Source organism: Podarcis muralis, chromosome Z, assembly GCF_964188315.1.
Source record: "Podarcis muralis chromosome Z, rPodMur119.hap1.1, whole genome shotgun sequence".
Classification (NCBI taxonomy): domain Eukaryota; kingdom Metazoa; phylum Chordata; class Lepidosauria; order Squamata; family Lacertidae; genus Podarcis; species Podarcis muralis.
This window is the reverse complement of record NC_135673.1, coordinates 20,927,743-20,943,714: the sequence shown is the minus strand read 5'-3', so window position 1 is coordinate 20,943,714 and position 15,972 is coordinate 20,927,743. Positions and strand designations below refer to the sequence as shown.

The 15,972-nt window shown below is 45.7% G+C and overlaps 1 protein-coding gene across 4 annotated transcripts in view; it reads left to right on the top strand.

Moving 5' to 3' along the window:
• The window catches only part of LOC114588919 (rho GTPase-activating protein 20-like), an 81,018-nt gene extending 65,962 nt beyond the window's left edge, over positions 1 to 15,056 (top strand). For all 4 annotated transcript variants that reach the window (XM_077922721.1, XM_077922720.1, XM_077922723.1 and 1 more), the window contains exons 9-15: positions 1,401 to 1,589; positions 2,784 to 2,959; positions 4,368 to 4,529; positions 5,817 to 5,926; positions 7,102 to 7,291; positions 9,384 to 9,501; positions 10,449 to 15,056. In XM_077922721.1, the coding sequence (XP_077778847.1) occupies positions 1,401 to 1,589; positions 2,784 to 2,959; positions 4,368 to 4,529; positions 5,817 to 5,926; positions 7,102 to 7,291; positions 9,384 to 9,501; positions 10,449 to 12,064 (2,561 nt within the window). In that variant the 3' untranslated portion in view covers positions 12,065 to 15,056. The remainder of the gene's footprint in view (positions 1 to 1,400; positions 1,590 to 2,783; positions 2,960 to 4,367; positions 4,530 to 5,816; positions 5,927 to 7,101; positions 7,292 to 9,383; positions 9,502 to 10,448) is intronic.
• Positions 15,057 to 15,972: the final 916 nt, after the last annotated feature.

Genomic DNA, 15,972 nt, shown 5'->3' with positions numbered 1-15,972 from the left:
GAACAAAGGTGTGCCTCCGCTTATATAGACATTATGAAATTCCCTGCCCTGGAGCTCAAGACCACAACCAGAAACATCATGTATACATCACAGAAGGGGTGTAGACCAAGACCACCCCCCAGATACATCATACCTACTTCATAGAAAAGGCGGTCTACAACAGAATTCTGAGTGCTTTGTTTATCTCCTGTCTGCCAGGTTATCTGATAACGCCTTATCTGTGGCAGTCTGGCCATTTTTTTGAGATGGTAATCACTTAATTCCCAAGACTATGGGAAGGTTCCTTCACCCTCACCCTCCTTGCAGAGAAACATTTGGTCAGTTTGGGAGTCAAAATGATTTCAGGGCTGTATTTCTGTGCTGCTGCAGACATGTGGTTTATATATTTATGTATGTCTTTGCTTGGTACATTTATGAACATTTATTATATATCTAAGACCTTAAAATTCTTATAACACATAATAAGCCCTTTGTTCTCATTTGAAGGGAAATTGTCAAATTCTCACTTTCCTAAACAATATGGGAACGAAAGCATGGGACCTTCCTTAGAAATCTGTACATGTCCAAATTTTGAGGTGCGGTTTTCCAACCAAACTGTGTTTACAAAAATGCATATACATTGGTACCTTGGTTGTTGAACTTAATCCATTCTGGGAGTCCGTTTGGCTCCCGGAACTGTTCGAAAACCAAGGCGCGGCTTCCAATTGGCTGCAGGAGCTTCCTGCACTCAGTCAGAAGCCACGTAAGCTGCGTCAGACATTCAGCTTCTGAAAAATGTTCACAAAACCGGAACCACTGTATTAGGAGAGAGCATGCATAGAAATGGAATATATGGTGAAAATATCATACAACATGCTAGAAGTTGCTCGCAAGAAATGTGTACCTAAAACTGCATACAAAAATGCATGTATTAGGGGAAATCTGCATTAAAATGCTAAATAATTTTTGTAAGGACTTTTTTTTAATTGCAAATTGCTGCAGATATTCAGAGAATTAAGTTTAAGATTATAAAAACGAGAAACTGAGAGTTCTGAAATACAGTGGTACCTCGGGTTAAGGACTTAATTCGTTCCGGAGGTCCGTTCTTAACCTGAAACTGTTCTTAACCTGAAGCACCACTTTAGCTAATGGGGCTTCCTGCTGCCGCCGCACCGCTAGAGCACGATATTCTCATCCTGAAGCAAAGTTCTTAACCCAAGGTACTATTTCTGGGTTAGCAGAGTCTGTAACCTGAAGCGTATGTAACCCGAGGTACCACTGTAGAAAGGTCTTTCCATCCCTTGTTGTGACAGGCAAGTTCTTTCAATGCATTTAATTTCGTAAGTCCAGCTGGTTTAAGCATGGTCAGGGCTAGCGCCTTGACTGTTTTCAGAAGCTAACACCTCTTGTCGTTGCAACAGGCCATGAGCAACCCTTCAGCATTATTCTCAGCTGCCTTGAAGACTCCATGCACCAGCCACAAGATACGGACAACAGAATGCCGTTCACTGATTATTATGGAAATTCCATCCTGGACCAGCTCCCCAGGGATAGGCAATGCCAGTTCATCCTGAAACTCAGACACCAGGCTCCAGAGCAGCTGCAGAGAGGTAAGAAAATAGTCCCAAATTACTGGCAAGACCTTCAGGGATCTCAGCTTGTGACCTACTGTTTTAATTGTGGGTACAAATTTAGTACCAACATGAATTTTCTCACTAATTAGGAATCCAGTAAATTCAGATGCAACTGTTTGAACTCTGGGCAAATGTTTGTTTATCTCCTGGTATGCCCCACAGAGAAACTTACGGTCTTCAAATAAAAACATCTTGAAGGTCCCAGGCCACAGAGAAGTTAGGCTGGCCTCAACTAGAGCCAAGGCTTTTTCGGCTGTGGCTCCGATCTGGTGGAACACTCTGTCACAAGAGACCAGGGCCCTGCGGGACTTGACATCTTTCCGCAGGGCCTGCAAGACAGAGCTGTTCCACCAGGCCTTTGGCCAGGGCACAGCCTGACTCCCTCCCTCAGCAATCTTCGCAGAGCTCTGGCCCAATGGTTGCCAGTGACTTGAATTAATTAATTTTATAATGAATGATTTTAGAGTGTTGTTTATGCTGTACTTTTGTACTGTTTTATTGTTATTAGCCGCCCAGAGCCCGGCTTCGGCTGGGGAGGGCGGGATATGAATAAACTTTATTATTATTATTATTATATTTTATTAAGGCAATAAAATTGTCAAATGTTATTAAACACCATATTGGTTTATCAAATCACCAAATATTGTTAATGGAGACAGTTGAGGAGCAGGAAAAGGATAAAGGGGGAAGGCAGAGGTTGGCAGTTTGTCCTCCTTCCCTAGTGGAGGCTAATAACTGCTTCAGGAACTAGAAGATTCAATCAGCGAAATGTGTTGCTGCTGTTTTGGGGGTGGGAGGACTGAACACCCCTCCCGCAAGCGAATATCTTTCTAGTCCCTCATTTCTATATAATGCATTCCAGTAGTTCACAAAACAGTTCCATCTCTCTGCATAAGGATCTTAGAGACCTCCCTGCCTCGTTTCTAATAGCTGCCCATCATTCTGCTTTATTAGAAAGCAATACCTCTCAGATATTATGGGCAAGGAGAAAAGGCTTTCTCAGCCAGGATGGACAGCAGGGGAAGGAGAGGACATTTGGAAGTTCATGGAAGATCAGCAGTCTCACTTCTTAATTGCTCCGAATTGCCTGCCTGGTACCCAGTTTGTACCTCATCAACCTTGCCTTAGAAAGGGAACACCCTGAAACCTGAGGTGCATTTGTGCTTTCAGAAAAGGTACAGAAGCACACCAAGAGGAAGAAATCTTTGATCGATTGGGCACTCCGCCGAAGCACCAGCACCCCAACTGGCAGCCCAGTATCACAGTCTCCGACCACCTCGAGGAAGCTTTTTGGCCTGTCCCTGGAATCATTGTGTCCTGATGGAAACCTCCCCAAGCCAATTATGGTAAGATGGGGACCCAGGGATGTTGTTTGGGTGCCTCTGCAGAATAGCTTCTTTACTCTTTTGTTCACTGTGTCAGTGCATATTTAGATGCATGGGAAGAAGGCAGTGAAGGTGGCTTGGGCCCTGTCTGCACTATACATTTAAAGCAGTATCATACCATTTCAAACAGTCATGGCTTTCCCCCAAAGCATCCTCGTACCTGTAGTTTGTTAAGGGCGCTTAGAGGTGGTGGTGGTTGGCGCTTAGAGTTTGTTGTTGTTGTTTGCATTTATGCCCCACCTTTTTCTGCAAAGAGCTCAAGGTGGCATACATGGCTCTCCCCTTCCTCATTTAATCCCCACATCAACTGTGAGGATGGTTAGGCTGACAGAGGCAGCAACTGGCTCAAGGTCACACTGTGAGTAGGTTTCATAGCCATGTGGGGATTTGAACCAGATCCTGGTCTAATACTACAGAACAGTGCTTATTAAGAGACCTATGTTCCCCTCACATAGTGACAATTCCCAGAGTGGTTTATTATGGTTGTTAGTAACAACAACAACAACAACAACAACAATTTCATTTCTATACTGCTTTATATTTCTAAGAAAAAAAATCTCAAAGCAGTTTACAACACATTAAAACATCAAATAAAATAACCCAGGATAAACATTACTGAAGAAAATCAAATACAAAGGGAGTTGGACTAGAGGACCCTTAGGACCCCTTTCATATCTGTGACTCTATAACTGTTTATAATACAGTGGTACCTCAGTTTTCGAACATCTCTGTTGACAAACAGTTCGGTTTTCAAATACTGTAAACCGGAAGTAAATGCTTCGGTTTCCAAACACGCCTCGGAAGTCGAACATGCCATGCAGCTTCCGCTGAGTGCAAGATCCTGCGGCCTAGTTGATGGCTACTGAGTTTTCAGTTTTTGAACATTTCAGAATTCGAACGGTCTTCCGCAACTGATTACGTTCAAAAATCGAGGTACCACTGTACAGTGGAACGTCGGTTTTTTGAGCATCTCGGAAGCTGAACGTTTTGGTTTTTGAACACTGAAAACCAGGAAGTAATTGCTTCTGTTTTCAAACACACCTTGGAAGTCGAACAGCTTCTGCTGAAGTTTTTTCAGTTTTCTCCGCTGAAATTGCAGACTGCCTTTTGCACCTCGGTTTTCAAACGTTTCAGAGGCTGAACAGTCTTCCGGAACGGATTACATTCGAAAACCGAGGTTCCACTGTACTGAATTTTAAATTGCAACCTGCCCTGGGACCTGCTGGTGAAGGATGGGTAATTAACAGCAACAACACGAATATTCCCTCTGTCATGAATGAGAGCTTAACCTGATTGTCTAAAATGCAAATTATAATAATCGCCCTTAGTGATCATATAACTGACATTGTTCACTTCCACACAACCCCAGGATATCCTGCAACTCCTGTACCATGAGGGCCCCACCACAAGGGGCATCTTCAGGCGCTCAGCTAATGCCAAGACTTGCAAGGAACTGAAAGAAAAACTCAACTCTGGAGATGATGTCCAAGTGGATGGTGAATCTGTCTTTGTGGCAGCTGGAGTTATTACAGTAAGTTGGACCATATTGGTAGTACTTTAAAGACCTTAAGTTTTGCTGTGCTGACTAACAAGGATCTGCTGCAGTGGCTTAAGGTGTATTGTGGGGGAATCATAGAATCAAGAGTTGTAAAGGACCCCAATGGCCATCAAGTCCAACCCCCTGCAATTCAGGAATTTCAACTAAAGGGAGGGCCTTTAATTCAGAATTGATGGCAAGTGGTGTCATATAACCCTCTCAGCCTATGGGCAACAGCAGTTTTGAGTCATCCCATACTAACATCCAGGCATGTCAACTAATTTAGATAACAGTAGAGGTGTGAAGGGTTAAGGACTGGCAATCTGTGCAGAAAGATTAGAGGCATTCAACATGTCATTCTTCATGGTGATTAGTAAAAAAATTGACCCTCCTTGCTCCCATGATAGTGCAAACTGTGCTTCATGGAGATACTGATGATGTTAATTTTGCCCAATAGGTTTTCTTGCAAACAGTGAGGTTTCTAGTATTGTGGTGTTCTGGGCTTCTTACAGGTGGATTCTGAGAAGCCCTGGAAAATGAAACCAAGTGTGGTAGAGCAGCATTGAGCAATATGCACAGCACTGTGCACAGCACTGTGCACAATGCCATCAGACTGAAGTGCACAGGGTCCATTTTGTGCTCATGCCGAAAGGGGATTCCAGACACTGCCGGTCAGCTGGTTGGCAGCACCTGCGGGGATTGAATGAGCAAATACTTGTCAGGGCTTTGAAGCCCATTGCAAAACATTCCAGCGGTCACCTGGTGTCATTGTGGTGCTAGGTGGTTGACTGGTGGGTGTCCACATCTGCCTATCACAGGGTTTCCCAAACTTGAGTCTCCAACTGTTTTGGACTACAATTCCCACCATCCCAGACCACTGGTCCTCCTAGCTCTGGCATGGCCAGACTTGGCCCTCCAGCTGTTTTGGGACTACAACTCCCGTCATCCCTAGCTAACAGGACCAGTGGTCAGGGATGATGGGAATTGTAGTCTCAAAACATCTGGAGGACCAAGTTTGGCCATGCCTGTCCTAGCTAATAATGATGGGAGTTGTGGTTAACATCTGGAGACCCAACTTTGGGAAGCCCTAGCCTATCAGATTTGGGCCATATGGTGAGGGATAAATAGACTTTTCCCACCCCTACCTTAAACTGTGTGGTTTTTGACACACACTCACAAAATCAGGGCTTTTGTGCTTCATTGTAGAATAAATCTCAAAATCGACTCAATTGCTCTCTGCATGACTAACCAAATCACTCTGCATGTCTGTATTTAATATAGGATTTCCTACGCAATATACCTGACAGTGTTCTATCCTCAGACATGCACGGGCTGTGGATGGAAGCCATGGATAAGGAAAGCCGAGCACATAAGATTGAAGCACTCAAAAGGTTTGCTACTGGGGCAGTCTGTTTGCTTTGATAACCCTGGGTAATGAATATCTACTACTACTCAGTCTCCCATTCCAACTGCTATGTGGGATCCTTTAGAAAAAATAGTGCCATTCTAGTAAGATGCTCTTATTTTAAGGAGAATTTCAAGCATGCCCCCTCCTCAAAATGGCAAGGGGATGGAAAATTACTTGATCCATGTAGTGGGGGGGACGGGACATATGTGGACCCTGGCTAATTTCTCTTAGCCTGACTTTAAGGGAAGGGCTCAGCAAGAGACCACAAGGTTTGCCAGCAGAAGATCCAAGATTCAATCCATGGTTTCTCCACTTAAGAGGATCGGGGAGGGAGAGAAGGAAACGATGGGAAAAACCTCTGCCTGAATCCCTGGAGGGCCACTGCCAGCCACTGTAGGCAATACTGAGCCACATGGCGCCTTCCTGTGTTCATAAACTCACAGAGTGGTTGTGAGGATGGAATTGCAAGGGAAGAGCCTTGCCTACCACTCTTGAGTGCAGTCGAGGAAAGGCAGATTTGGAAATGTGATCTATCAACAAGCAAGCTTCCAATATTTCCTGGAACACAGGTTGGAAGCCACTCTTCCGATTTATGCCAGCTGCTCTTCATTCAGCAGTTGATGGCTTTCCATGGGCTTTATACATGAGCATAATAACAGGCTCATAATTTGGGGTAGAATTAGAAATGCAGAAGCATTCAAGGCTCAAGTCCTGCTATGGATTCAGCTGAGATAAGGTATCATTTGCAGGAACCCTGCTTCTCAGTTGTGCTGCCAGCTGCCCTGGACTGGATACTTACACTTTCTCGGGGGAAATGATAAAACTTTAGTCCGACGTGCAGTTGCCAAAATCAAACCCAAGCAGCATGTCCAAAGGATTAAAAAAATAATAATCCTTGTTAAGATTTCTAATGTTGCATTCAAAATTAAAGTAGCAAAATTTCCTGCAAATGTTGAATGCTTGCTTTTCCTTTCTCAGTTGATGTGCAAATTTGAGGCACAAGTACATTTAGGGTATGTTTTGGCTGTGCAGAGTAGTAGTTACTATGCCACGAAAATCCCATCAGATGTGGACCCTCCTCCAGGGAGCCTATTCACCCTTTTTGCTTGTGGTCTGAGCTGATGTTCTTCATTCTCGTTTCTCTTCCTTTTTTTGCAGCTTAGTGAATCAGCTCCCAGAAGCAAACCTCATTTTGCTCAGACACCTATTTGGAGTTTTACATCACATTGCGCAAAATTCGACAGAGAATCAAATGAATGCCTACAACTTGGCCCTCTGCATCGCCCCCAACATGCTGTGGCTTCCCAGCCCAACAGGTCCTGAGGAGGAAAGCAAATCCACAAAGAAGGTAACAGCCTTCTCTGCTTTTGTTGGCTTTTCCCTTTGGCTCAGACACTCTGAACTCTGATTAGACTTCCCAAATCCTTGTTAAGTTTGTAGTCCCTCTTCTCAGAGCTGGAACACAGAGCTAGCAGTTGCATGATGCTAACCCTGGCCCAAATTGCTTTGGTCATCATGTCCAGAGGATATTTGTGATATGGTATGACAGTACTGACCACAGTAGCTCATGCACTGGTTACTTCAAAACTGGATTACTGCAATGCACTCTATGTGGGACTTCCCTTTGCAGAATGCTGTAGCACAATTGCTGACAGGAGTGATATCTTGTCAGCATATAACATCTCTGCTCAGAGATGCACACTGATTGTTGATTTGCTGCAGGGCCAGGTTCAAGGTGTTACTGTATATAAAGGTGCTTAGGATCAGTTTACCTGTGAGACCACCCCATACATGCCCACTTTGACCACTTCAATCTGCGGAACCGGCTCTGTTACAGGTGCTACATAATACTTGTTCCACATTTGTAAGAACTCAATCTTTTAATGTGGTAGCACCTGCACTTCAGAACTCTCTGCCTATTGACATCAGTCAGGCGCCTTCACTGCACTCTTTTTGGTGCCTGCTAAAAACATTTTCATTTAGGCAAGCCTACCCAGATATTTGGGATGCGGGTGGCTCTGTGGTCTAAACCACAGAGCCTAGGGCTTGCCAATCGGAAGGTAAGGTTCCAGCAGGAAGGTAAACAGCGTTTCTGTGTGCTGTTCTGGTTCACCAGAAGCGGCTTAGTCATGCTGGCCCCATGACCCGGAAGCTGTCTGCGGACAGACGCTGGCTCCCTTGGCCTATAGAGCAAGATGAGCACACAACCCCAGAGTCACCTGTGACTGGACCTAACGGTCAGGGGTACCTTTACCTTTACCCAAATATTTAGAATGCTGATGTGTTTTTAGTTGATTGTTTTACTAATAATCTTACTGTTTATTCTTTCAGTAAACCGCTTTGAGGTTTTTGACGATCAAGCAGTATATAAATTTTATGAAATAAATAAAACTAAGTGGGTTTGGGTGAGTGTAAAAGGGCAGAGCTGGATATAGAACAGATCTTGTCCTGCTGCATGCCCTAAGCAAGCCTCATGCCCTCGGGCACAATGTCACGGTCCCAGTGTTAATGTATAAGATTCACTGCTGGTCTCATTCGTATATCTTATTCATATAATTTATACAGCACTTGATTATTTAAAAAAATGAAAACCTCAGAACAGGTTACAAAGAAAAGATAAATCAATAAAATTATCAATAAGAAAAGTGGCATCAACAATTTAAAACTTTCAGGAAGTTAAAATTACAATAGACCAAAAGCAGATTAAAACTCACATCCGCTTTCTAAATGTCTAAGCTTGTCTAAACAAGAAAGATTTTAGCAGGTGCTGAAAACAGAACAGTGAAGGCACCTGCCTGATGCCAATAGGCAGGGAGTTCCAAAGTGCGGGTGCTGCCACACTAAAAGATTTGAGTTCTTACCAATGCAGAGTGGGTATTACGTGGCACCTGTAACAGTGCCAGTTCCACCAAGCAAAGCAGTCTTGTCCTTTGTCTCCTGGCTCATCCACACTTCCACTTGTCCTGCCACTTTCCCCCAGGAAAACCTGCTCCTTACCGCTGAATCAGAACAAACGTCAAAAAGCATTTCTGCAGATTGATGATTGTTCTGATTTGGCAGTAAGCAGTGGGTTTTCCAAGGGGAAGTGGCAGGACAAACGAAAAACCACTTGGGGCTGTGTTTTCCAGGCACAGGACAAGCGAAAATGTGGACAAGCCCTTAGACACCAAAATGTCTCAGGCCAGCCCTGCTGCTCCTCTATTCACATCTAATGCAAATTTCCCCTGCACAGAGACAAAATGGGTTTGTTTGCTGATTGTGTGCTTCAGCTCTTAATCGCACAGTGGAATAGAGACTGGAATAATTATACATAATAACTAACAGACAAGTACCATGTTGTTGGAATTAGCCACATGAACAGCATCCAGAGCTGGTGTCCTCCACTTAATAGAATCATAGAGTAATAGATATTACCTTGGCAACTGCTCCCTTTCATACAGGTGGCCAGGCTGGTACAGTTCCTGATTGAAAATTCAGCTGAAATTTTTGGAGGAGACATTGCTACACTGTTCCAACAGTCAGAGAAAGAGAAGTCCAAGAGTGCGGGTGCCTTCCTAGGTAAGACCATGGCTGAGATACATATCTGTTCATTTAATATCCCCGCCTTCTCAGGATGCTAATGATGGATTACATCCCAGAATGGAATAGAAAGGGGCCGGGGATTTCAAAGTAGAAAGAATCACCTGACTGGCTATGCCCACAGGATTCCTCCAGTCACTCCAGCAACCTGTTCTCACAGTGGCCAGCCAGGTGCCTGTGGGAAACCAGCAAGCAGGACCTGAGGCACTGTAGAGGCAGAATATAGCCATTGTGGCTAGTAGCCATTGATGGCTCTCTCCTCCACGACTTTGTCAAATCCTTTTTAAAAGCCATCTAGATTGGTGGAGAAAAGAGAGAGAAGGAGAAGGGCACCAAGCTGTGGCAGAGCTGATTTTCCCATTAATCCCCACCTCCCCAAAAAAACTAACTTGTCCCATTGATTTCAGTGGACCTAAGGAAGGGGGATTCATGGAGGACAAGGTTATCGATGGCAACCTGCCATGATGGCTGTGCTCTGCTGCCACAGCCGGAGGCAGTAAATGCTTCTGAATACCAGTTGCTGGAAACCACAAGGTGTGGGGAGAGGGCTTTTCTGCTTGTGGGTTTCCCATCTGCTGGCCGCTGTAAGAACAGGATGCTGGACTGGATGGGTCATTTGGCCTGATCCAACAGGACTGTTTTTTGTGTTATTAGGTGCTCCCAGATGGGCTCTTAATACTGTGAACAGCTGAGATATTATAAATGGGTTGTTGGCAACAGGTTTACTTTACTGAATTTTCCTCAAATCCAAATTAAAATGGGGTTGAAATCCAAATAAATGGGGTTAAAATAGGGCTGGCATTTTGACACTTGTGTTTTGGCGCTGGAAATAAAAACCACACACACACACACACACACACTTTGCATTTCTGAGGAGCACAGCAGATGCACATTTATCTTGATGTGGCTTCCTCTTATCCCCACAGGCCAGCTCAATGATTCCTCAGATGAGATGGAAAGTGTTCCCTCCTACCAAGGAAGGGCAAATCAGCATTATGTGCGGGAAGCAGGCGGTGAGGGCCTCTTCAGCCCATTTGATGGGCTGATGCTCAATGAGGATCAAGAGGACTGGGATTTGTTTAGCGAGATCACTGCCTGCTATCAGAGCAAAGCTGGGCACGCCTGTTCCAACAGCTGCGACTTCCTGAGAGAGCAGGGATCCTTTTGCTCACACTGCCCAGTCTGCTCACTGGGGCCCTCAAGGAATCGGTGCTCTTCGGAGCCCAGCGTTTGCCTGAGCTCTCAACTTTCTGTTGAGGACCACGAGCCAGTGGCCCGGCAATCCAGTTGTGATGCCACCATCATGCACAGCCACAGTGATTACGTCCGCAGGCTCCAGCAACTGCAGATGGAGAGCCAGAAGATCATAGATGAAGGGCTGAACCCTGGTCCGAGCAAAGGAAAGCAGAGTTTCTGGGGGGCCTACCCAAGCACCAGCATGCCCAAGAAGCTTGACCCTCTGAAGTCGTGCCTGTCTAACACGTCTAGCTTCTCCAGCCTTTCATCAACCACCACATCTGCCTCCTCGCTGAGCTCCTTGGAGAGCGCTTTCTCGTACTGCTCCGAGTCATCTACCTTCAGCCCCACTGAAGCCTCCACCCCGTCATTCACATTTGAGACGTCTACCAAGCACCACAGCTTGTCCCCTAAGATGGCAGAGAGATCCTTGAAGGAGTGGCACAAGCCCTTGACCTCCCCATTGCCACTGGGCCCTTGCAATGTGGGCGCTTGCTGCGGGAGACAGGTGGATGACCAAGAGCCAAGCTGCAGCAGCAGAGTGTCATCGAGGGTCTACATACCCGTAGGTAGCCCGTTTCGCGAGGACAACTGGGATGAAGAGAGGAAAGAGGCAGGAGCTGCTGAGATGTTCGGACGCACTCCTGTGAAGTCAGACTTCAGAGGTCATTTCCCTAATACCAAGAGCGCTTCTCTGCCAGCACCGCAAGTGCAAAGGGAGAAATCTGTGAAGCACATTGAGATTAGTCGTCCCAAAACTTTGCATCACGGCCAAGAAAGCCTGAAGCGCACCAAGATAACCGTATTCATGGCACCTAAAACGAGCTATCCAACAGCATCTCCTGTAGGGCAAAACAAGGAGGAGACAGCCAAGAATCTGCAGAGCATGAAAATTCATATTCCGCAGACAGTGTTCTACGGGCAAAACACTCCTTTGGTCCTCCAGTCTGCCTCAAGGAGATACCACCATGAGTCAGTGAGCCAGTCACCCCAGGTGGAGATCCCTGAAAGTGTTCCCCTCGTGGAAGTCCCAGGGGACCCAGCTGAGCAGGAAGGGTGGCACACCAGGGTCCAGCGGAACACATTCGGCCAAAACCTCCGCGTCTTTCTCCCGACCTCCATCCGCAACACCGTCCGGGAGTACTTCAACCAGGAAAGCTCTAAGGAATACTGCATGATGAGAGCAGAATCGGTGGAGAGTGAGCTTCTGCGGAACAGGGCAGAGTGGCTTAGAAGCCAGCCCCGCCCCAGCGCCCCGCCCAAGAAGCACAGCGGTCGAATGTTTCCAGAAGAAACCATTGTCTAGGAGCAGAGCACCTGCACCTTGCGCATTTTTGTGCTTTCTTTCCGCATAGGGAGGATAGTCCTGTGAAAGTGCCTCTAAAATGCTTAGCTGAGATGTGAAGCTATTCGTTTTCATGGGCTGGTGTCAAGTGGCTGTCAGTGTGGTCATTTGTAGCTTTTCCCTTGGCCTCTGTGTGTGTGTGTGTTTTCCCTGCCCAGAAGAAAAGACGGGAACAGATGGCTGCTAACATGAAGCCGTACTCCACACATGCAAAGCTTCATCCTGCTGCTTTCTGCTGAAGATGCCAGTTTGCACAGAGGGGTGAGCAGACAGGAGCAGAGTCACTCAAAAGGATTTTTGTTGTTGTTGTTTCAGCTCCATGCAAACGTCATGGCAAGCCTACAAGGACGCTGAGGAGACCCTTTCAATTACATTGAAAAAAAAGTACAACAAAAAGAAATCCTGGCTGTTTTTTGTTTTGCTTTTCATCACTTTGTTAGGTGAAACTCGAAAGAAAAACATTTCATTTCATCCCCCCCCCCCCTTCATTTCTGAATTCTCATTGTTTGTGTGTTTAACTTGGGCATGACGCCCAAGGCCGTGTGGAAATAGTTATGTGATGTGGCCAAGTATGGGACAAAGCAAGAAAGCTACTGGTCTGCTAAGTTTGGTTTGGTCAGCTGGCTGCTTTCTTCTTAGGGAAGACCTACTGAAGCTCTCAAGGTATCCCAGGCTTGGCAGGCTTTGTGTGGCTTGTTGATCATACTTATGCCATCCCCATTTCATCTTGCCTTGACTCATGTGCTTCATGTGAACATTCTTTCTTTCTTGCAATGTTCTTTTGAAAGAATGGAGAAATGTCTCCGAATAGCCCTCCTTTCATCCACAGGGTTTTCACTTACCGTATTTTTCCGTCTGTAAGACACCCCCATGTATAAGAGGACTATTTTGGAGGACTCAGATTTAAGAAAATGGGGGGAGATGTATCCATGTATAAGATGCTCCCTAATTTGTGACATTATTTTAAAGGAAGAAAACCTAATCATATACACAGAAAAATATGGTAACCTCCAAATCTCCCCTTGTCAGCACCGCCAACTTGAAAATTTCTTCGGTGGATTTCTTTATAAGGGACGCTGGGGTCATTTACAACTTTCTACAACTCTGGCTACTTCATGAGGTCCTGTCTCAAGGTCCCTCCCTCCCCAGCTGTGTTTTGATGCATCAAAGTTACTGGTCGTTGTTGTTATTATTATTTATTTGAACTTACTAGTCATTTTGCACAAAGGTCTTAAAATGTCTTACAACTAACAGCAACAAAAATAATATGCAGTACTAATAGTTTAAAACAGATACACAATACAAGGTAATCAGACCATGAAAACAATCCCTTTCCCTCCAACATAGGTCTGACCACAAGAAAAAAGCCACCAAAGAAGGGGGTGCCTCCCAGATAACTGGGGGGAAAGGAACATCTTTGCCTGGAGGCAAAAAATATCAATGTCAGTCAGTGGTGGAGCAAGCCGATCAGGCTCCTAGGGCGACATGTGTGCACTGCGCCCAGGGGCGGAGCCAGTCATCCACAGGGGCGGAGCCAGCTGGCCACAGGGACACCGTGGGGCCTCCAAGGAGTATCTCCTCCCACTCAGCCACCCTACAGCTGAGGAGGAGGTAGCAGGCAGACTGTTTGGGGCAGCACGGAGGCTGCAGGTGCTCAGGCCATGGCGTCACTCCCAGGAGAGACGCGTGGCCTGGGCACTCTGCAGGCCCTGCAGTGAGTGCCGCCCACCATTTTGTCACCCCCCTCAGTGGGGACACCCAGAGCAGACCGCACCTACCGCACCCCCTTTGCTACACCCCTGATGTCAGTGCCAGGTGTGTCTCCCTAGGGAGAGATTTCCATAGATAGGCCTACTGAAAAGGCCTGTTTTCTGGACAGCTGCTCTCTGGACAGCTGCTGGTGGGGTACACAGAGAAGGGGCTCTTATGCTGACCTCAGGATCTTGGCAGGCATGTGTGAGAGGAAGGTGTTCTTTAAAGTATTGGGCTCCTTCTGAGCCAAGGAAAGCTATATAGATCAAAACTGATTTGGTTGTATTTACACATAGTCCAGCATAGAAGGAAGTTTGCATGTAGAGTAAAATGGGCAGAAGGAACAGAGGAAGGGCAATCTGAAATGAAATTTTAACAGGTGGCAAATAGGTCTGGCAATATCTTAGGGCGTTTTTTAAAAACTAGGCATACTGTGCTGTGGGCAGCGCTGACCCTGGTGCAAAGAGCAGCCTGCACTGATTTCAGGAGGGGAAAACAAAAGAATAGTCTGAGCCCAAGCATTGCCAAGGGAAGTGCATGGATGGCTACCCCAAAGTGAAATCATGTGATCCTGTGTGCACATTGGAAAATGCTGTCTGGCCGGCTGCCAGTGCTGGCTCATCCACAGGGACAGCAGATCTGGCCACCAAGGAATACATCAACTGCTAGCTGAACCACATCTTTCTGCGAAAGAACAGAGCCATCCTTGCTTAGGGGACAGAAAGAGTATGTGATAGAGATTTTTTGAAGCAAGGTTTTGTTCAAACGTTATAGAAGGTTTTCCGAGTGGGACATGTAGAAAAGAAAGCTGGGCCACTTTTTTAAACAAAGTGTTTATTCGCTTTAACTACCGGTTTAAGAAGCTTTAATTGTGTCTGTGGTCTGCTCTTGAGCATTTTTCATTGAACCTAAAAGTAAGTAGAAGATCTCTCTTCCCTTAGTCAGTGGAAATCACTGTCCTTATCTTTAAACTGGAAGAAATAGATTTTTCCTGCTGATACGTGATCATTTAAAAAAAATAATGTTGCTGTTGTTCGTGTCGTGTCCCGTTGTGCTTGTTTGTTCTGTGAGTACAAGTTTAAGCTCTTTGTTGTCAATTTCTCTTGCACATAAAAGCTGATAAAGAGATTGTTTCCTTCTAGATTTCTAAGCTATGGTTGTAAAATATTTAATAAAAGAAGCACAGCTTTATTTGTCGAAACTGCCTACTCGTTTTTGTCCACTGCTTACTAAAGGTTGCTGGCTTTTAACACACATTTTATTTGTTAGAGACCACAGAGGAATTGTTGCGGTAGAAAGAATCCTACTCACTTCATGTTTTTGCAGTTAGGAAGGCTGGAGGTCTAAAGAGGTGCAGGGGTAACAACGACCTATGCTACCCCCTTGCCTCTTAGTGTCCCCCATAGCGATTCCCACCGCCCTGCACGGGGTGGCACCCTCCACTTTGGAACCACTGGTCTACAGGGATGGCATTCCAAAGCTATAGGGAAAAGGCCACTCACCGCACTGTCCTAGGGGGTGGGCACACCAAGAGGGCCTTCGATGCAGATCTCAAGTGTGTGGGCAGGGTGGTCTGGGTGCAGGCAACCCAACAATCCAGACCATATTAACACTTGCTGATTTCATGGACAGATCAGAACACACTTAACTCTTCCCCATTGAAATCAAGACTTCAGAGTGGCTCTCTTTGGCTGGAGCACTGCCTGACTCCCTTTTATAGTTCACCAATCACCACTGCAATACCTCTCCATGCGAAACCTCTTTTGTATGCTTGACTGCTAACATACATCTACAAACTTGGCCCTTTGGGGTCCCTTCCACCTCTACAATTATATTATTCCACATATAGCTGTTCCTAGGGTGTTTTGCACTGTTCAAACAAGTGCATCCCCACCACCACCACCTTTGGTTTCCTGATTACATGTGGGATATCATATATATTTTTCCTGGGTTGTTCTTAATATTTAACAGGCTCTTGAGCCATTAAAATGTTTCAGAAGCAATTCACAGTATTGAAGAGGGCAGTGAAGATTCTCGACAGTGGGAAAGAATCTCCTTATCTAAATGTTCCAAATCCCCGTTTTCAAGATAGGAGTAAACAGAATGAAAAGTTAAGT